Below are 20829 nucleotides of genomic sequence, written 5' to 3'. Positions count from 1 at the left end.
AAAAAAAAAAAAAAAAAAATTATAAAAAAAAATTTAATCAGACCTTCAGAGGGCCTTAGGAAATGTCACTTCTAACAAGGGCTACAGATGATTCTAGGTTTCGATTAAAATGTGGTTTGGGGAAGGACTTCTGACTTTCCATTATGTGTCAGATTATATATCCAATAAAAATCAAATTACAAATCATGTAACCGAACAAAAAATAATTGCTTTATACAAAGTAGTAATAGATAACAAAGTTAATAGATAACACAAGATGGTTTTTTAAGTGACATCCTAATATATATAGTTGTGTTCATAAAGTACACTAATCAAAACTATGAAACAGAAAAATTAACAGCAAATTCCAGTGCAAAAGAAAATGTTCTTTTGAGTTCCATGTTTCATTAAGAATCAAAACCCACCAATCTTTCAGTCCTTTTCTATTTTTTTATTCTTTCCCCCACCACCGGCCGCGCGGCATGGCATGCGGATCTTAGTTCCCCGACCAGGGATTGAACCCGTGCCCCCTGCTTTGGAAGTGCGGAGTCTTAACCACTGGACCGCCAGGGAAGTCCCTTTCAGTCCTTTTCTTATATGTTATTCTGTGTCCGCAATTTCCATATCTAATTGGGTTCCTGGATTTTTTTCATTTTCTGTGTGGCAGTCTCCATTGAAATGCGTCATTGGCTGCTGCTCTGGCGGTTGAATGTCCTTCTCAGTGTCTGTTACTAGTCCCCACCTAGTGGGCAGAAACTTCTCAGTCTGTGCCTCCAGACAGATTCCAGCTTGCCTCTGTCCCTGCCATCCTTTTTAAGCAAAAGACATGTGGGGTTCCTGCTTATGCTCCACTCGTGTGGGCCATGCCCTCTCATCCTGACTTTGAGTCTGGCCTTGTGTCTGAACCTGTAGCATCGCCCTGAGCAACTGGTGGTTTGTGGCCCATCTGACAGACCTGCTGGATCACTGCAAACTCCTCCAGTCGCACAACCTCTAGTAAGTACGCCATGGCCATGCCAACCCTCTTCTTGCCGCCATCCAGGCTCTTGAGGGTGGGTTGAACCGAGTGCCTAGAAGGGAGGTTGGGCCGCCGAAGGGGGCCCTGAATAGAGCAGGCCCAGAGTCCTGGTCCCATGTTATGCTTTATTCCAGCTTTGGATCCAACATGAGAGAGTTCCTCTTGCTGGAATACGCCTCAGGACTCTTTGCTCATCACAGGTAGGACGGCCCCGAGGGGGTGGGGTGGCAGCGGGGTGCTCTTCAGCAGGCGGATGCTGCCAGTGGGGCTTGGACTGTGTTCTCTCCCGTCTGGTTCCCTGAAGGCTACGAGGTCGGGGGAGGAGCCGCCTTGGGTGCTAACTCCCAAGCCCCAGGCCCTCACGTCTGTCCTCCTCGGACCTGTGCAGCCTGTGGCAGCTGGGGGTGGATTACTTTGACTACTGCCCTGAGCTGGGCCGAGTTTCCTTGGAGCTGCATATTGAGCGGATCCCTCTGAGCACAGAGCAGAAAGCCCTCAAGGTGCTGCGGGTTTGCGAGCAGCGGCAGATGACTGAGCAAGGTGAGTTGGCTGTCCTCCCAGCGTACCTTCTATGCTCATGCCGTGTGAGCCAGCCTGGAGAGCGTCTGGGCACTGGGTGCCAGGAGGTAAACCAAAACACAGGGAAGTCATTGCGGAGGGACAAAGAGCTAGGGATCCATTGGCACCTAGAAGCAGTCGAGCCCATTGCCTGGTTATAAAGGTCCTGACCCACTCTTTCACGCGTTCGCCAGAGGTCAGGCTGGGGCAGGTGCGAGGTGACTTGTCCCAGGTGGGTTGCTGTTGCTGGCTAAGGCTGGCTGGGTGGGGAAGCAGGACCGGAGGTGGCTCGGGGAGAGCACAGGGAGGGAGCGATGCTGATGGTGGCCCCTTCTCCTCCCCCTCGCCGTCGAATGACAGAAACCTCAGTTGTTCTTCCCAGAGGCATTGCATGTTTCTGACCGTCTCTGAAAGCATACAGCATTCAAGACCCAAAGGATGATAGCATTTTCAGCATGTGGACAGATAATGGAGGTGCTGATCTGTGGGGAGCAATACAAAGATTTTTACCACCCCTGAAATGAAACCCACTCACAAAGCCAGTCCTGCCAGGAGACAATTTATAAACCTCAAAGTTCCTAGTTCTGCAGGCCAAACTGTATTTGCAGCCCACAGAGCCGCCGTGTGAAGCTCAGAGGAGGTGGGAAGCTTCAGGAATGGAGTGATTTGTAGGGTGAAAGTTTCATCTTTACTGTTTTCCCTGCAAAGTTCGCAGCATTTGTAAGATCTTGGCCATGAAAGCTGTCCGCAACAATCGCCTGGGCTCCGCCCTCTCTTGGAGCATTCGAGCCAAAGATGCCGCCTTCGCCACGCTCGTCTCAGACAGGTGGGCTCAATCTGTGTGTGCTTCCTGGGTACTGCCTGGGCAGTTGGGAGGCTGAGGAGGTGGGCCTGGGACTGCTGCTCTGACCTCTGGGCCGGGCCTTGTAGGTTCCTCAGGGATTACTGTGAGCGAGGCTGCTTTTCTGATTTGGATCTCATTGACAACCTGGGGCCAGCCATGATGCTCAGTGATCGACTGACATTCCTGGGTGAGTCTCTCTGGGCTCTGTGCCCTGGACCTTCAGCACAGGTGGACAGTTATGGAGATTGGAGGGACTGTTCTAGGCTTCTCCAGTCTAAAACACATAGAACCCTGTGTACCAGTTTCTGCAAAGGATATTTTTTGGTAACGTTTTATTTTCTGGTAATTTCAAGCTTAGAAGTTGTGAAAGTAGCGTAGAGAATAAGGAACTCCCATACACACTTTATCCAGATTCACCAGTTATTTATACTTTGCCTCATTTGTTTTATTCTCTCAATCAGGTTTTTGGGGAACAGTCAGAAAATAAGTTGGAGATTTATATGGAGACTTTCTCCATAAATATCTGAGCATGTATTTGTTAAGAATAAGAACATTCTCTTACATAACCAGTTATGAAAATCAGGAGGCTCAACGTTGATATAATGCTCTCATCTAATCCGTATTCTGATTCCATCAGTTGTCCTAGTAATGTCCTTTACTTTGTCTCGGTTCATGCTTTTAGTTTTCATGTCTCGTTAGTGCCTCTGCCTTTCTTGGTGCTTCCTTAATCTTGACATTTTTGAAGAGTCAGTGCAGCTCTCTTGTAGAATGTTCTCACTTGGGGATTATCCATGAGCAGCCTCAGATTATATATTTGGGCAGGAATTCCACTGAGGTGATGTGTCCTCCTCAGTGTCGTCCCCTTATTGGTGGAGTTCACCTTGGTCACGTGTAAAGATTTTCCCTTTAACAATTTGTGGAGGGATACTTTGGGATTATTTAAATGTCTTGTTTCTCATCAAACTTTGACCCACTAGTTTTAGTTAACTACTGGTGATTTTCTCACTGCCAGTCCTTGTGTTTCATAGTTGGCATTCCACTGTATGGCAGGCTTCCTCTTCGTCCCCGTTTATTCTTTGATTTACATCAGTAATGGCCTTATGGGTTATTTTATTCAATCTGTTATATAATTCATGACTCTTGTTTATATTGATGCTTATATTCTCCCAGGTTTGGCTCTCTGGAACCCCTTTTTTTTTTTTGCAGTACGCGGGCCTCACTGTTGTGGCCTCTCCCATTGCGGAGCACAGGCTCCGGACGCGCAGGCTCAGCGGCCATGGCTCACGGGCCCAGCCGCTCCGCGGCATGTGGGATCTTCCCAGACCGGGGCACGAACCCGTGTCCCCTGCATCGGCAGGTGGACTCCCAACCACTGCGCCACCAGGGAAGCCCTGGAACCCCTTTTAAGCGTGTATTTTGAATCCTTTTGGTCTTGTTGGCCCGTGAGCTTGGAGGCCACTCTGGAAGAATTTCCTTGCTCTGTGGAAAGGCTGGCCTGGGGTCTCTTTTGTTTAGGGTCAGAGGTGACTTAGTGTGCTCTGCTCTCAACAGGAAAGTACCGCGAGTTCCACCGGTTATATGGGGAGAAGCGTTTCGTTGATGCTGCTTCTCTTCTCCTGTCGTTGATGACGTCCCAGATTGCCCCCCGTACTTTCTGGATGACACTACTAACAGATGCCTTGCCCCTTTTGGAACAGAAACAGGTACAGGTTGAGTCCACGGTGATCATCTTCTGTGCGTGTGCGCGTGCATGCGTGTATTCCCCTATAGCGCCCACTCTGGATATCCATATCTACACAAGAAAAACTACTTAATTTGAAATGTGGCATCTGTTTACTGACAGTGCTCAGCCCAGGACCCTGACAAGAGCTGGGAGTGAGAATGGGGGGCTGCTCTACCCTCCCAGGGTTGCATACAGAAAGCACACTTCTCCAAGTGAGATACAAGAAAGGCTGTCTCGGCTTGAGCTCGTGCCCAAACCACTGCAGGCTTTGGCTGGGGAGCAGCTAAGCGAAGCGGCGTCTCTCCCCTAGGTGATTTTTTCAGCAGAGCAAACATACGAGCTGATGAGATGCCTGGAGGACTTGACCTCAGGAAGACCAGTGCGTGGAGAGCCTGATGCCCAGCAACTCCAGGTCAGCTGAGCTTTTCCAGTTTGTTGGTACCACAGTGGAGATGAGAAAAGGCTCCTTCTAGCTCAGGTGTATCCCCACCCCGAGATGTTGGCCCCTTACAAACTCACATGCCTCTTAAGATACCTCTTAACCTGTTAACTGTGACACGCCAACTTATTTTAGGAGAAAATGGGGTGATTCTAGTGTTCTCGTCTGTTTTTTCTTTCCTGTCAGTCAGTCAGTCACAGTGGTCCTTTGCATGCAGCTCCATCTCTTAATATTAAGAACTTGCTGGAAGATACTACTGAATGTTATATGCCTTTTATCTGTCTTTGGATTAGAGAGTCTTGGGAACTATAAAGAAGGTAAACTTCCTGCTGTGCCTCATGCAGGCTCTTTGCTTTTAGGATGATGACGTAGAGACCACCAAGGTGGAAATGCTGAGACTTGCACTTGCACGGAATCTCGCCCGGTCAATTGTAAAAGAAGGCTCATTGGAAGGTTCCTGAGGCCGGCTCCAACACGTTATCTTTGTAAGGCAATGTATATACATTTTTAAAAGAATAAATGTTTTCTTTTGCAAATATAAGGCAAGTTCTTTTAGAACTTAACAGTTCTTACATCTAGGGAGTTTTTATCTACCACCACTGTAAACCTGAGGTAGCTGTCTTCGAGAAAAAGCCACCCCCAGAAGTTACGGTGAGTGCAGTGCCCTCCTGCTTGAAAGTAGAAATTTGAACAAGAGCATTCAGTGGTTTACTTGTGCTTCTGAAATTTGGCTTCACCTCACAATCATCTGTTAACTTTCCAGTTATCTTCTTTAAACAAGAAAACGGTCTAGGCACCTTACCTTTCAGCAGCAGCCCTCAGGTGATGCCAGCATACCCACCTGTGTACATTTGGAATTCGTCAGTGGCACCTGCCCCCACGTTGGGGCGACTGGTGTCTGCATTAGGAGGATCCCAAATGGGGCGAAAATGGTTTTATTTAACGTGCAGCGAAACAAGGCAGCAGTTGACATATCCAGTAGGGTTTTGTCACGAAGCAGTGACCTCAATAGTAACAAGTAACACTCATAAATAATTTTAAAGTCTAAAGCTTATAAAGGTACATTTCCATATTGTAGTCCCACAGACCTTCCCAGGGCTGCAGCAGCCCGTCTCTGGAAAGCTCTTGGATTTATTCCTTAAGTAGTGAAATTGATTCACTTTTGACTGTCCTAGTGAAGCAGTGAAACCTGCTTGCCAACAGTGGGAGGGAAGGGGAGATGACCTCTGTATTGATGGAGTGAGGAAGCCTGGCAAGGAGCAGGGAGGGGTCAGGGAACATGGTTTGTGCCACCTCTCCCCAGAGATGGCTCTGAGCCTATCCAGCTGAGCTCAGGTGAGCTGTGCACTCTTTCCCCAGCTGGTGGTTCTCACTCTCCTGTTGCCCCGTGAGGCCTAGAGTCCCCGGCCCAGTTCCATCTAGTGGGTGGAGCAGCTTGGGCTGAGCACTGTTGAAGCAATAGGGTCTGGTGACTCGATTCAAGCAAGGCCCCTAATCTCACCACCTCCAGACCCAACATCTTGCTGACAGTGCCCCTGGGCGGCTGGGGACAGGGTTTCTGGGCAGCAGGTACGGACACACAACTAGTGCAACGTGCCTGACCCTGAGGCCTCCTGTTCCCAGTCAATCACGTGCCACACCACAGGCCATCTGGTGGGAGGCAGGGGAGGCTGAAGCAGGAGGACACAGGGCGCTGGGAGTCGTCCTCCCCTTCAGAGGCGTGAAGGGCAGGACAGCAGTTTATTTCATGCGGAGCAAGAGGTAGTGAGTAGGATGGCCTGCTCCCGTAGCAGGAGGCACACTTTTCCCAGAAAGTGCTGAGGACCTGCTTCCGGAGGAGAACACTGGTTCTCTTCCATCTTCTTTCCTTCCCATCTGCAGTTCAGGCTGCCATGAGGCCAAGTTCTACTGTTTCTAATAGCTTGAGTTGAGTTCCTCATCCTGCTGCGATGTCCATAGGACACAGCCTGCCACCACCAGGGACAAGCACACAACTCATTATCCAGTGGCCACTCCAGGATGACGCTGCCCATGGAGGGCAGGGTTGGAGATCTGGCAGCATACCAACTCCTTACTCTGGGCCCAGGGCCGTTCAGGACCATTGGGCTTTGCCCACCTCCCTGGAGATGGGAGCAGGAGCCTGGCAAGGGGAAGCACGGAGCAGCAACGGGGAGCTGAGACCTCTGGGGCTGTGAGGACGTGGTCCTTGAGGGAGGGCCCTGAGTCTGTCTTTGGAGACCTCCCCCTCTGTGGCATCAAAGGACGCCAACACAGGGGAAAAACCTACTCCAGCCCTGGGTCCATGTTCCCAGGGCAGGGGTGCAGAGTCTGGGGCCACTCCCCACCCCTGATGCACGTGGCCACTTCAAGTCACACAGGTAGATAAAAACAGGTCCTTTTAGGGGACCAGAGGAGGAGAGATCATCACAGCAGCAGCTCGTCTCCTGGCAGCAATACCCAGGCCCCCTGTTCCACATCAAAGCTCTTAAGCACTGCAGTCAGGACGTGAAGAAGGACTGGACCTGGAGAGCCTCCCGTCTCAGGGCAGCCTGCCTGGGCTCCAAAGTGCAGACGACAGTGTCCTCTGGGGTCACAGGCTCCCCCACTGCTCCACAGGGGGGAACTGGTCCACCTCCCCCACCTCCGTGCTCAGCTGCTCCCCCAAGGCGAAGGTCAGCCTGTACCGAAGCCTCGCCTTCTCCTGCGGCAGAGGGGCAGCGTGTGAGACGCTCTCTTCTGTGATACCCTTGGGGCCCTGTCTGTGCTGCGGGACAGGCCCTGCTCCTACCACCTCGTCCTCACTCAGCCACTGAACCAGGGTAGAGAAGGGACGCATGTTAATGGCTGTGGTATCACGACACTCCAGGTTGGGAGGTGATATTCCCGAGCCCTAACCTGGGGCAGCCAGGGCTTTAGGCTGGGATCCCCAGTTCCAGCTCACCTTCAGTGGATTGGCCAGCAGCATGACCTGGGTGATGGCTGCAGGTGGCTGGATGGGGCTAAACGGAGAGAGTTCTGTCCCAGAGGGTGGCTGCAACTTCACTTTCATTGACTAAAGAGAGAGAGAGAGAAGCTCCTTTGAAGAGAGACTGCAGGTGCCCCTGAGATGGAACTGGGATTGGACGCAGTGGGTGCAAGATACAGGTGAATTCTGCCTCTTGAGGCTCCAGGAAGCCGGGGGTACCTTGGGCACTGCAGCCTGCAGCACGATGCTCTTGATAGGCAAGGGAGCCGTATTCAGCATGGACACCACCACCACCAGCACGTCAGGCCGTCCTGGAGGACACTCCTTGGCAAAATGGAAGAGGATGCGGAAGCCATTTTTATCATAGGCTGTCACAGGAAGGGCGCTGCCTGTAAGAAGGGGGCGCGTGAGTGTGGAAGGAGAGGAAGGCTGAAGACAGCCAGCAGACACCACAGCCAAGCGGGAGGGCGCGGCGGCCCTGTGACAGAGGCTCCACTTCTGCAGGACCTCCCGAGAGTGCACGGTGGGAACAAGCACAGGCTGAGACAGCGGTCAGGTGGGCCACGTGCGGCTCTAAGGGACCCCGGCCTGGAGAGCCTGGACCCTGCCACCCCTGTCGTGTCCCCCACAACACTGCAAGTTGTGAGCCCCACCTCCCCTCTCACCCCAAGCCTCCAACACCTACTAGGCTTGATAGACTCCAGGGGGACGTGGACACTGGTCAGGGAGAGCTCGGGCCCCTGCACGGGGCTGCCCTGGGACTGGAAGGCAGGTGGCTGGAAGAGAGGGCTGCCGGGCCCCGTGGAGAAGGGGAGGAGAGGTCTAGCTGAGGTGCTGGTGGGGAGCAGAGGGGAGGTGGCAGCGCCAGCGAAGAAGCCGGAGGAGACGGGTTTCACCAGGCCTGAGGTCCTGGGAGGCAGGAAGGAGAACAGGGCACGTCAGAGACCAGGCAGAGCTGCTGGGCTGCCCCTCACTAAGGCCGCCAGGCTAGAGCCGGTTCTTCCCCTCCCTAGCTTCCAGATTCCAGACTGAGAGGGAACACTCATGACCCCTCTGGAGCTGCCTCTGGCTCTGCCACGCCCGGGCCTGCCCTCCCCACCAGCCCCTCTCCCACTCATTACGCTTTGGCCTCTTCTAGAAGCTGATCGAGGGCGTCCAGCTGGCGCACAGTGCTGTCGCCCAAAGCTGAACCATGGTGCCCGGGGGCCGCAGGCTCAGCCTTGGGGGCCGAAGCTGGGGCCAGGCCGGTGGAAAATGAGAAGGAGCCGGCCGCGGGGGCTGGAACGCTGGCTGGGACCACGGGGGCCTGGGAGTTGCCTGCGGGGGCCGCTGAGGGCTGCAGGAGAGGCCCATCTGAGAGGCTACAGGCACCAGTTCCAGGTTTGGGGCTGAAGAAGTCCAGGTTCGACTGTTCGTTCTGTGGGGAACGGAAAGCGTGAGTGAGCAGAGGGCGCGAAGGGCCCTGCGAGCGGCGGGGGATCTGGGCTCTCCACCCCCCACCCCTTTACTGGGGGCCCTACTGCAGCCCTTCTGGACGAGCAGCCCCTGTTCTCCAAGGACGGGGCAGGGATGAAGCGCCGTATCCGGCGTGGTGCCCTAAGGGGTCAAGACAGCAGACAACTGCAGCTGAGGACTAGTCGGGGAGGGGGAGGACAGTAGGAAGTGAAGGCTGTCGGCCCTGCAGTCATGTCACCTGTGCCCCTACCTGGAACAGGGGCCACTGGCTGTTTCCAGCTGACTCTCTGGGAGGAGCACAGGGGGCTGGGTCGGTGAGACCTGAGAACAGAGAAGACGACTGCGGTGAGAAGAGGCTCTGGGCTTAGGCAGTCCCAGCCCCACCTCAACCGAGGTAGGGTCACGTGACCAGCTGGGCGTCCGTGGGTGACAGGGTGGAGAGGTGTCCCCCAGGCAGCCTCCAGAGGGGAGCGGATCCGCTTCAGTCCTTAGGTTGAGGGGGCACCTCCCGGGGAGAGGGGAGCAGAGCAAGACACTGGGTCCGCTCTGCTCCCCCTGAGGGACACTGCACTTGGCTCTCTGCCTACAGCGGAAGCCTCCTCCGCCACCCTCGCTAAGCACACGGGCCCCTCAGACCTCCCGCTCCCACGTGCCTAGCTTCCCTACCGGCCCCACCAGAAGCCCTTTCCAGCCCCCAGGACGCACCCAAGCAGAGCAGCTCCTCGTCCAGCAGGCTGAGGGTGTGGCTTGTGCTGCTGGGTCCCGGGGGGGCCTCAGCCTGGCTGGACGAGTGGCTGCGCCCGGGTCCCAAGGCCTGGGGGGGCGGAGGGAGGATAGGTATGCCCGAGGGGCGGGGTACGGGGGCCAGCACTGGGGACAAGCTGCTCGGCGCATCCAACTCGGCAAGGTCAATGAGAGTGCCTTGGTTACTGGAGCGGTGGTTTCCTGGATGGACGAATGGAAGGGGACAGGAATCATCAGGGGCCACTCGAGTGGCTGCAGAGAGGGAGGGGGAACCCTGACACAGCCTCTGGCCTAATCCCAGAGCACCTGTGCCAGGTGAAGGCTGAAAAGCCAGCGGAGAAGGCAAGCAGGGGAGACCCTGTGCAGACCTCCCAGGGGGACCGCTTGGAGTGGCTCAGAACCCCCTCGGGCCCTGTGGGATGACACACTGGTCAACCTGCACCGTGGCCTGGTGGTGGGGACTGGGGCTGGTCCACAGGGGTCGGGAGTGGGGAACCAGAACACTTTACCTTCAGAGTCAGGAATGGCTGAGGTGGCCACCTCACCATTGATGACCTGCCCTTCAACGACTGTTTTATAAGAGTTGATGACCCGGGAGAGGTTGTCACTGGCCTGCAGGATGTCCCCTAGAATGGAGAGAGACTTCTCACTCCTGGCCGTGACGGCGCCCCACCACACACATCCCGACTCCCAGCTCATCTTTGCCAATCCCTCTTCAGTCACCTAAACTGCTGTCGTTGTCCTCTGTCTCGCTGGCTAGTTTGAATAACGTCCGCCTCTTGCTCTCACACCGATCAAACAGCTCCTAGAAGAGACCCAGGCAGAAAAGCTGGAGCTGGCAGGGTTCTTGGAGAGCATCTAACTCAGCGTTCACGCCCAGCCGCGGGCTCCCCTGGTACCATGGTCAGTTACCGGCAGAGCTGGGCTCAGAGCACACATCTTGCCACCTGCCTCCACCACTCTGTGTCACCCAAGACGCCTGTTCAGGCGGAGAAGTCACCAGGACAGTATGTCCCTTCCTGCCTCCCAGGCTGGCACATGTCTCAGAATTCAGAGTATCTATGTGACCGAGGGCTGAGGTGAGCATCAGGGGCACAGGGCTGGCCCCTCTGCCCAGATGTTCCCGAGGCAGAAAGCGAGGCGGAGCAGGGGCGCACCCCAGAGCAGGTCTGCAGAGTCGCGTAGACGTAGGGGTACGTGGAGCGCGCGCACCCTGCGCAAGTCAGCCATGGCTCGTGTGCAAAATGGGGGCGCCACTCCCCTCTACCTGGCTGCTGTGCCGGTTAAGAGGTCAAGGAACACCAGGTGTGTGGCAGCGTCTTAGGGCTGGAACTCGGCGAAGGCTGGCTCCCTTCCCCGGAGCCTGGACCTCCCAGAGCGGGGCCTACCTTCATGAGCTCTTTATCTGCCTCTGAAGAATCCTCTTTGCTGTAATGAAGCAGCATCTCGCTGAGCAGCTTTACGTTGTTATTAACCTCCTCTAAAGTGTGCAGACGCTTGGTCACCTTCTGGATCCGCGCCTCATCCTGCATCAAAGAGGATCCAGGAGAAAGAGCTCAACTGGACCCATCCCACCGCCCCCCAGAATCCCGACAGGCAAGGATCACACCTTCCCAGAGAACACGAGAGCAGAGGCCAGTCCCACGGAAGCTCGTTTCAGTGCATGATTCTTTTTTTTTTTTTTATCCCCCCCCCTCCCCGGGCCACTTTTCCCCCTTGGTGTCCATACGTTTGTTCTCTACATCTGTGTCTCTATTTCTGCCCTCAATGCATGATTCTTGGGAACCACTGGCCTCAGACCCAATCTACAGTTTTTCTTTTAAAGCAACAGTCCTCCCTACCCCCAAACTTGGCCCCAGCTACTCGTGCTCCTCTATCCCATTCTCCCCCAGAAGCTCCCATGCTCCTCCTTCCAGGTGAGGGCTGGGGACAGGGCAAACAACAGGCGCAGCACCAGGGGAAGGGACCTCTGCTCTGTGGCCACGGGATCCTCCACCCCAAGGCTCGGGACCCACTCACTTCCTTCACCATGGACTTGATGAGCTTGTTGGCCTCCTGCAGGTCATCTGGGTTTTTGCTTTTCAACAACTTGGCTAAAAGCTGGAAGAGGAGGGTATCAGAGGTAGAGGAACAGGCAACTCCCCACCTGGGGAGAACACAGGACCAGAGCTCCCCACAGCACTGAGCAAGCCCGCACCTCATCTGAGGACGCTGCAGGCTGGAATGCACTTTACCTTGGACTTCTCCTCATCATCAAAAACAGGGTTTTTGGGACGAGGTGGTGGAGAGGGGATCAGTGTCCTGTCCATAGGGATCAGCGGGTCCGACTGCACAATGCCTGAAATGGGACAGGGCAGCGTTCGCGCAGGCTGGGCCTCGCTCTTTCCCCTCCTCATGCAGCAAGGGGGCGCTCCCTGGGACCAGGCCTGCGGGCCGCAGCCCCCTCATTCCCTCACAGCCCAGCCCCTCCCGCTGTCTTAGGCGGACACCCCTCATTCTTCCTAGCCTTGGCCAGCCTTCAGGGCTGCTTTGAGGCTGAGGGAAGGCAGGTGCATACCCTGTCTCTTCAACATGTGGTAGGCATCCTTGATCTTGGATTCTTCCGGCAGCGCCAACGTCCAGCTATAAAGCAGCTCAATAACCTTGGTCTTCACTTTCTCAGACACCCTGTCCCCCAGGTACTAAGAGGCAAAAGGAAATGGGAAAACTTAGCACAGTCTGGAGGCAGAGACAGAGGGAGCGCTCTCTTCACGGCAATGTAATGGTCGCTAGTTGGATACAGTCCTCAAGCTTCCTCCAAACCCGCAGGTGTGAGGCGTGAGTGCGACAGTACTGGGAGGGGAGGGCAGGAGACGGCCTGCACACGGCCGTATCCATCCGGCGTACAGACGGTAGTCAGGCCGGGGGCTGGGAGCTCCTCACGGCGTTTCCACACACAGTCTGCCAGAAACAGAACTGCACTTTCTCTCAGAGGAGTTAATGAGAACCTCTTTGCTATGAAGAATTGTTCCCTCTGCCGTAAGTGGGTGCCCAGAGCTTAGGCAACACTAGTGTGCGACGGAAGCCCGGTGATGAGGGAGGCCAGCTGCTCGTGTCCACGTGAGGCAGGCGAGGAAGAGTGACTGCTGTCACCAGAAGCCCGGGGTCCAACGCTACACAGGCCCTCCGCTGACATGCGCGCAGCTGCTGCCACATCACCTGTCACGTTTAGACTGGGAGCCCTGTCTGGACATCCTGCTACTGTCAGAGCCTAGCTCTCTGAGGACAGGACCCAGGGAATCTCAGATCCATGGAGACGCTAGTCTGTGCAGTGAAAGCCAGTAGGATGGGGCGGGGTACGAAAGAAGTTCCTAGAAACGAGGAAACTGCCACTGACTTACCTTTGGAGAGACGACTTTGATCAACTCATTCAAAAACCGGAACTTTCCCACTTCGTTATGAAATCTCCTCCCACAGTTCTTCATGCAGGCCTCCAGCACCTGGACCACACAAAGGCGCGGCGCTCAGGCCTGGGACCCGGCACTCGGCCAGAGCCCACACAGAGGGAGCGCGAATAAATACTCACCCAAGGAAGGAGCTAACCAGGAAAAGAGGCCTGCACTGCCCCAGGGGACATCAGCGCAACGAAGGAGTCCCTCAAACTGTAAACCTCTCCTGGGGAAGCTCAACAGGAACCAAAGTAAAAAACCCTGAGACCCAGATACCAAGACAGATCGAGTGTCAGTCCTGGAAGGTGCCTGCCTGCAGATTCTGCCCTTGTGTTTTACAGGTGAGGAGACGGAGACCCAGAGAGCACACGCTTCTCTCAGGGTCCAGGGTTCTTTCCATAAGCTGATCAACGTTTTGGGGAGGTGGGAGAGAATTCTGTTAAATTCTGTTTTCTTCATTGTAGATGGCACACTACTTCCCCTCCCCCGGCCCCCATCTATTTTCCTTCTGGGGCCCATACGACCTGCCTTGAGTTTTCCTCCAAGGAGCAGACCACCCCAGTGCTGCCCGCTTCCCTGGCTTCTGTCTCTGTAAAGCGGGGTTTTTCAACTGCACCACTGCTGACATTTTGGGCCGGTCACTTGTTGTAGAAGCCTGTCCTCAGCAGCACCCCCGGCCTCTACCCACTAGATGCCAGTAGCACCTCCTGACCTGTGACAACCAGAAGTGTCTCCAGACATTGCCCAGTGTACCTGGGGGACAAAACTGCCCCCAGTCAAGAACCACTGTTCTAAGGCCATTGCTCTCCGGAGGACACAGCAGAGCCATGTGCGTGGGCTAAGTGCCTTTTCCACGACCGTGTCCCCCTCTCCCGGTTTTCCAGGAGCTGAACCAAGTCAGGAGAGAAGCTGGGCCCCCTGGCTTAGGGGGGAGCCCGGGAGGCGCCCGCGTGCCGCACACGGCTCCACGTCCTGACCCCCCTTAGTCTGAATAAACGCTAGGATCTGCCTGTTGGTGGATGCCTTCACTAGTAACCGGCATTATTTTTAGCTACAGGATGAATCACACTTGGCCAACTCTTACCTGGCAAGACAGCTCTGTCAGCCTCTCTTCAAGAAGCCTTCTCTGAGCCTAACCCACAGCCCAGGGCCCCTGCCCCTCGTTCCCTCCCTCAGCCACTCTGCTTTTCCCACTAGACCTTGTGCCCACGCTTCAGCCATCCGTGAAGCTCAGTGCCTGGCACAGGGGCACACACATTGGTGGAACAGCTGACTGAGCAGGGTCCAAGTATGTCTAGTTTGTATAGACGGTGTTCAGCTGGCTTAGGGTGTGAGCCCTCACCCCCTGAGAGATCCCAGCGGGCTCATGGGGAAAGGCCTGGGCTCATGAAGATCCACCGTCAGCACGAAGAACCTACCGTCAGGGCCTGGACTGCCTCCCATTCCTGCGGAGACTGGATCTTATGGGCCAGCAGTCGGACGGCGATCTGTGGCCTGGGAGACAAGCAGACCGCACTTTCAGGACACTGACCCGAGGCCATCTGGCTAGCCCTCCTTGGCCACAGTTTTTTACTTTTCCAGTCAACTACCTCTTACCTGCCCCCTAACAGCTTTGAGACTCACCCTTCAAGCTCTTTGTTGATCTGATCACAAAAGCCAATTATGTATTCCCAGTCCTCCTGGCGGTTGGAAGGATTCGTGGCTTTATCTTGGGACAGAACAAAGAAGAGTACGGTTGTTATAAAGAGTAAGGAGGACAGTATGGAAGGCTTTCCTCACGCTTTTTAGGCACTGATGTGAAGAAATTTCTTCTCTAGGAGAAAAGACTCAATAGTTCCGTCAGAAAGCAAGTCAAATACAAATACCACTTTCTGTCCAATATTTTGAAAGTCACAAACGAAAGAGAAAACAAATCCTAAGCCTCTCATTTTAAGGCAAGCTAGCAACATTTACTGAACCCTTCTAAGCACCAATCACTGTGCTATCTGTCCCTGGGGTTGCAGAAACAGAATCTGAGCTTGAGTAATCTGCACCCTTAAGTTTTGTTTTGTTGTTTTGTTTTTGTTTTTGGCTGCACTATGCAGCATGTGGGATCTTAATTCCCCCGACCACTGGACCACCACGGAAGTCCCAGCACCCTTAAGTTTATTATTATTTGTTTATTTATTTTTGGCTGCGTTGGGTCTTCGTTGCTGCGCGTGGGCTTTCTCTAGTTGCGGCGAGCGGGGGCTACTCTTCCTTGCGGTGCGCGGGCTTCTCACTGCGGTGGCTTCTCTTGTTGCGGAGCACGGGCTCTACGTGTGCGGGCTTCAGTAGTTGTGGCACGAGAGCTCTAGAGCACAGGCTCAGTAGTTGTGGCGCACGGGCTTAGCTGCTCCGCGGCATGTGGGATCTTCCCGGACCAGGGCTCGAACCCTTGTCCCCTCCCTGCATTGGCAGGCGGATTCTTAACCACTGCGCCACCAGGGAAGTCCCCACCCTTAAGTTTAAAGGGTCTTCCATGATCAAGGACAAAGACAAGCGTTGAAGAGTTCTCAGAGGGTCACTGAGGGTTTAAATTCCAGGAGCTAAATGCCAAGTCTCCTAATACTTGGTGTGGGTCCTCTCTTCTCTGTTATCCCCAGAACCTGTGCTTATAGAGGATGGCCCCAGCTGAGGGTGGTTAAATGTGTTCCCATCTCTGATTCAGATCTTGGAGTTGGCCTCTTCTAGAAAGCACTCTCAAGCTGTTTGCTAAATTTAGGGCTTCAGGTTTGGAAGACAAAAGGAAGACTGAAGGCGTGGATCCTTTTTTAAGTACCAGGCTCCTCCTGCAGATTTCCACAAGGGCCAAAAGCAGAGTGAGAGCCTGTAAAAAGCCCTTCTCAACAACGGGTGTTGTTAGATGTTCCTAAATTCTGATTTTTCGTGACTGTTTTCTTAACTTCCCTTTCCCCTAACATTAGAAGTCACTAGCTCCACGACCAAGTCCTAAGAGGGACTCCTAGCCACCCCCTACCCCTCCAACAGGAGTCACAAGGATCAGCAGACGCCAGCTGGCAGGAGAGGGAACACCTGCAGCGCCCAGTGCTGCGCGTGCGTGGCAGCGTTTCTGCTCTGGTTGCAAGAAAATTCTGATGGTTTAGGATCATATTTGGAGGAAAAAAGAGATGTCAGTCCTCAATCTTGAGAAGAGAATTAGCAGGCCCTTCAAAATGGCATGCTTGAAGGGAAGGGAGATTAATTCTATCAAGAGTGGCTATTTATTGCCACAGTGACCTACTAGCTGTTACCCTCCAGAAAAGCCCTGCGTCTCTCCCACCAGGTGTCTGAAATTTTCTCAGGTATTGGCATGGCTTTGTTACTAATCCCTATCATTTGAGATGCTTGAAGTTCTCATGACGTTAAGAGGCTGTAGGATACTAAAAGGTGGTCTGAGGAGCCATACCTGCACCTGTCACTCTCATCATTTTGGGGACAGTCGCATGCCTCGTGATATAAGAAAAAGAAGCCCACTCGCTTCCACTGTTTGCAACTAGAAAAGCATCTTACAGATACAGTGTACAATGCGGACAGCCCCTCCCCACACACCGGCATTCACCAAACAATGTACTCTGCCCGGGGCTGCCGTAACTCCCGTAGCATTTCTCCTCCCAAGAACGCTCCCACTTTTCACTTATGTTTCAACATCTCTAGAATCCCACTCCCTTTCCCCTTGACAGATCTTTTTCCTGCAAACCCGCAGGGAGCTCTCTGCCTACACATGAGCACAAAAAGCCCTGGTTTCAGCCATGGTTGGTCCCACTTCTGAGTATATCCTCTGACTCTCCAGCCAGCTCAGACAGCAGACCTCAGTCACCCACGGGAATTGGAAGAACCTCTGGGGATGATTCTGGGCGACTCAATCGCGCCATCTGCCCACTGCCTCGCCAGCAGACTCACAACTGTCACCCCCTCAACATTCTCCTTCACCTGGCACGGGGGTGACACCAGAGCCTCCTCTCAGTTCCTGCCTTCTAGAACTGCCCCTCTGGGCTCTACTCTGATTCAAGGTTTCTATTTTTGAGGCTCCGTTGAAAGCCTTATTCTAGTCTGTGTCTTTGCCTCTATGTTTCCTGCTCTCATTTTCAACTTAGTTCCATCTCTAGCCTTGACTGTCGTGGGACCTTTGGTCAAGTAGGGATGGAAACAGCAGCATTGGCTACGCCTTCCCAACACGGCTCAGATAGTCCAGTGATGACAAGTTCTATGTAGCAAATGACGTAGAAATAAGCAGAGGCAAGGACACAGATGGAAAGGGAGTCAAGAGTCAGCCTGCAGTGCTGTGGTCTGGAATCGAGGGAGACTTAGTCAATCACCAAGTCTTTGTTAAGCAGCCATAGAAAACTAAGTACACAGCGTGGTAGGCCCTGGAGGGACTACAGGAAAAGTACAAGATTCGGATCCTACCCTTGAGGACGTCACGCTCTTCTGGTGCAACACATGAGAAATCACCAGGGCAAAAAACAAGACAGGGTGTAATTTTAGGTGCTAATTTGGTGCAGAAACGAGTCCAAAAACAAACTCATCACTTCTTCTTCCTGACTTCCCTGTTTCTATAAATGGTGCCACCATTCAAAAGCTCCTTTTGCCCCACCCCCAAGCACCCAGGTTTGAACACTCCTTCTTCCCTCTCCTCACCCATTTTCATCCGTCAGTCATAATCCCTTCCTTCTCGATTTTTTTCTGGGGGTAGGGGGCGCATGTCGCACAGCTTGTGGGATCTTACAATAGTTCTCTCACCAGGGATCGAACCCGGGCCCTCAGCAGTGAGAGTACCAAGTCCTAACCACTGGACCGCCAGGGAAGTCCCCTCAATGTCTTTTTAAAACTCTCACTTCTTCTTTTCTTATTCCTTCCCCGACCTCCTTACTTCTCACCTGCTTCCAGAACTTCTGCTCCAACCCATCCTTTGTAAAAACACCAACATGAACCTTCACAAAACACTAATTTTACCAGGTACAGTAGGAATGGGGACCTCCTAACTGTAGACACGTAAACTTCTTGGGCTGGAATTCAAGCTGGTCCGGAATCTGGTTCTAACTTCTAACTTCCCAGCTTTCTCTCCCACCACACTCCCACAGGAACCCCCTGCTTGAACCAGCCAAACAGCTGTTACTGCATACCCCAGACGTGGTCTGCTCCCTCCACATCACTGTCTGGTGTTTTCTTCGCCAATTTTCCCATTCCTTAGGGCCTAGCTCGAGTGCCATCTACCCACTGGGAGAACCATCTTCCATTCCACTTATTCCCAATTTCCCAAAGAAATTGTCTGAATTTTAGCATTTATGGCTCTTGCTTTTATCTTTTTACTTAAAAATGCTGTATCCACTCCAGCATCACTTTCTTCAAACTGAAGGCAAAGACTGTTTGAACTTCTTAATTTTCATCACACCTCACACACATAGCAGGTAGTCACTAGACGCTGATCAACTGCTGTAACGCAGGACTTTGGAGAAGGCTGAAATCAAGAGGTGGTTTACGGGGAAGGAGATTCTGGGGTGCATTTTACAGCATGTAGTGGAGCAAAGGGGAAAAGGGCTTTCAGATAAGGAAAGGAATGTGTGTTGGTGGGACAAGAACATCCAACTGACCAAAGTAAGGAAGAATATCAGGAAGCCACGAAGAGGCAGCAGCAGAATGACTTAACTAAACGGAAGTGCTCTCTGGGAGCAGAATGCAGAATGGACTGATATGGGGAGGGGAGAGGCCTGAGACAGTGGGCCCAGCAGAGGCTTCTGTAATAATTCCAGCAAACTGGGACTTTCCTGGTGGTCCAGTGTTAAAGAATCTGCCTTACAATGCAGGGGACGCAGTTTAGATTGCTGGTCAAGGAACTAAGATCCCACATGCCGCGGGGCAACCAAGCCCACACGCCACAACTACTGAGCTCACGCGCCTCAACTAGAGCCCGCGTGCCACAACTAAGACCCAACACAGCCAAAAATAAAATTAATAAATCTTAAAAAAAAAAATTCCAGCAAACCACGGAGTGACAAGGACATAGACTAAGATAGTGCTGAACTCCAAGCACTGGTTTGTTCAATTGGTACAGTTCACACCATTAAGTCATAAGAACCAGGAAAGTGGACAGAGGGTAAGAATGGAAGGAATCTTACCACTGCCCCAAGGGTCACTCTAAGTAACAGGAAGGGGTCAAAGGCCAGTCTCAGCTCTAGTCTCTACAGATACCATCCCTCTCCCCCATCACCATCTCCACTCTCTCTCAGAAACACGTCAGTCTGCTCTTTCAAACTAACGCTAAACCTAGCCTATTGAACCTATTAAGCTTAGGTCATTTAAATTACTCCAATGTCCCCATTAATATCTATGAATGGAACCAATTCCAGTGTGCTTATATCCAGTTGGGTGGCTCTGGGCAAGTGAATTGATGAGACGGTGCCCTCTTTTTGTGAAACTGTAACAGTAGTACCTACTTTGCTGGGATACTTGATAAATGAATTAAATGAACGTCTTTGGAGCACTGAGCTCCTTGGAGGACAGTTCCATATATACAGAAGGCTTTGTGACCTGCCTGCAACTGCAGGTTTTGCAAACGTAACCTAAGTTCAACCACCTGAACAGGGTTTCTTATTAAGAAAAGTCAGGCAATTGGAGGAAACAGGCATCACCTCCAAGAGCCTGCAGGCTCTAGTAAATAACAGATACTGCACAAGGCAGTATCTAGGCATCTTGCCCGTCTTATCACCCTGTCCAATTTGTCTTCACTTAAAGAGGCCTCTAGGGGTCTCCTCTAGTCCATAGTTAAATCAACGTATTAACTCTTCAGCCAAATACTACCTGCTAAGGTTAACCCGTATCTCCTTAAGGGCAGTGTGAATTAGCAGTCATAGCAATACGCCGCTATAACAACACCATCAATGCTGTGCCCCTCAGCTTTGCTCTGAGTAGGTTACCAACGAATGACTCGCGAAGACGTGCGGTGGTGGAGGAGGGGAGCAGCCGCCCCCACCCCCCAACATAGGTTTCACCACGCTTTGGTCACTGCAGGAAGAAGGTAGAGCTCTGTTCTGTCTCACTTTGGATTACTCTCACTTCAAACATTCAGCCTGCACGAAGCGGTCACTTCTCGAATACATGGTCACAATTCTGAAGCTATGTGTGTATGCTCAGCGACACCCACCGCTCCCGGAGTTTCAGCCCAAATCCGGAGCTTTTCCCTTCGTCAGGGAGGCGCAGGGGGCCCGGAATCAGCAGCGCGCGGCCCCACTACAGTCTCCCCCAAGCGCCGATGCATGCCAGCCCGAAGCACTTGGCTGTCGCTTTCCCGGAGCCCGCGGGGACGGGACAGGACCCGAGCTCACGCCGCTGCTCGCGGGAGCGGGAGAAGGCGCAGTAGCACGGGGAGCAGGGGCCGGGACGTCCTGCTGGGGAAGGGGCGTGATCGCGGGACGCTCGCGGCGCGGGCAAGGCCAGGCGCGGGCTGCCTGGCGGCGCCACCGCGGGGCCCGGGGACGCGGCAAAGAGGTGCGGGTGGGGCGGTGCGGCTCCGCGGCTCGAGAGCAAACAGAATGCGCCGCGACTACTCACTCAGCCAGGACTCCAGACTCTCCCCTTCCGCCTCCGCCATATTGCAGCCGCCAGGGCCGGCCCAGCGGCCTCAAACCTCGCGAGAATCTGAAAGAGAAAAGCCGGGG

The 20829-nt window shown here is 53.5% G+C and overlaps 2 protein-coding genes across 4 annotated transcripts in view; one reads left to right on the top strand and one right to left on the bottom strand.

The window, feature by feature from the left end:
* NUP85 (nucleoporin 85) overlaps nucleotides 1-5102 on the top strand; it is a 28411-nt gene extending 23309 nt beyond the window's left edge. The window contains exons 12-19 of one of the 2 annotated variants that reach the window (XM_029211465.1): nucleotides 892-975; nucleotides 1132-1197; nucleotides 1386-1537; nucleotides 2264-2381; nucleotides 2486-2586; nucleotides 3951-4102; nucleotides 4433-4534; nucleotides 4921-5102. In XM_029211465.1, the coding sequence (XP_029067298.1) occupies nucleotides 892-975; nucleotides 1132-1197; nucleotides 1386-1537; nucleotides 2264-2381; nucleotides 2486-2586; nucleotides 3951-4102; nucleotides 4433-4534; nucleotides 4921-5022 (877 nt within the window). In that variant the 3' untranslated portion in view covers nucleotides 5023-5102. The remainder of the gene's footprint in view (nucleotides 1-891; nucleotides 976-1131; nucleotides 1198-1385; nucleotides 1538-2263; nucleotides 2382-2485; nucleotides 2587-3950; nucleotides 4103-4432; nucleotides 4535-4920) is intronic. The other variant, XM_029211466.1, reaches the window with a different exon arrangement.
* A 378-nt stretch (nucleotides 5103-5480) lies between these two features.
* GGA3 (golgi associated, gamma adaptin ear containing, ARF binding protein 3) lies at nucleotides 5481-20781 on the bottom strand. 2 transcript variants are annotated; one of them, XR_003791901.1, is made up of 17 exons: nucleotides 20723-20781; nucleotides 14777-14861; nucleotides 14572-14647; nucleotides 13106-13204; nucleotides 12283-12406; nucleotides 11960-12063; nucleotides 11745-11825; nucleotides 11114-11251; nucleotides 10449-10530; nucleotides 10235-10351; nucleotides 9687-9926; nucleotides 9232-9302; nucleotides 8648-8943; nucleotides 8212-8435; nucleotides 7746-7850; nucleotides 7503-7613; nucleotides 5481-7262 (listed from the first exon to the last, which is right to left on the bottom strand). XR_003791901.1 is itself a non-coding variant. In XM_029211463.1 (17 exons), the coding sequence occupies exons 1-17, from the start codon at nucleotides 20760-20762 to the stop codon at nucleotides 7152-7154; spliced, it is 2169 nt and encodes a 722-aa protein (XP_029067296.1). In that variant the 5' UTR covers nucleotides 20763-20781; the 3' UTR covers nucleotides 5481-7151. The 2 variants fall into 2 exon arrangements, 1 of the variants encoding a protein (XP_029067296.1); XM_029211463.1 differs by having other exon boundaries at nucleotides 7746-7915.
* Nucleotides 20782-20829: the final 48 nt, after the last annotated feature.

The sequence above is a fragment of the Monodon monoceros genome, unplaced genomic scaffold (genome assembly GCF_005190385.1).
Source record: "Monodon monoceros isolate NGI ecotype Baffin Bay Population unplaced genomic scaffold, NGI_Narwhal_1 Super_Scaffold_9, whole genome shotgun sequence".
Classification (NCBI taxonomy): Eukaryota; Metazoa; Chordata; class Mammalia; order Artiodactyla; family Monodontidae; genus Monodon; species Monodon monoceros.
The sequence above is the reverse complement of the archived record's forward strand: the minus strand, read 5'-3'. Positions and strand labels throughout refer to the sequence as shown.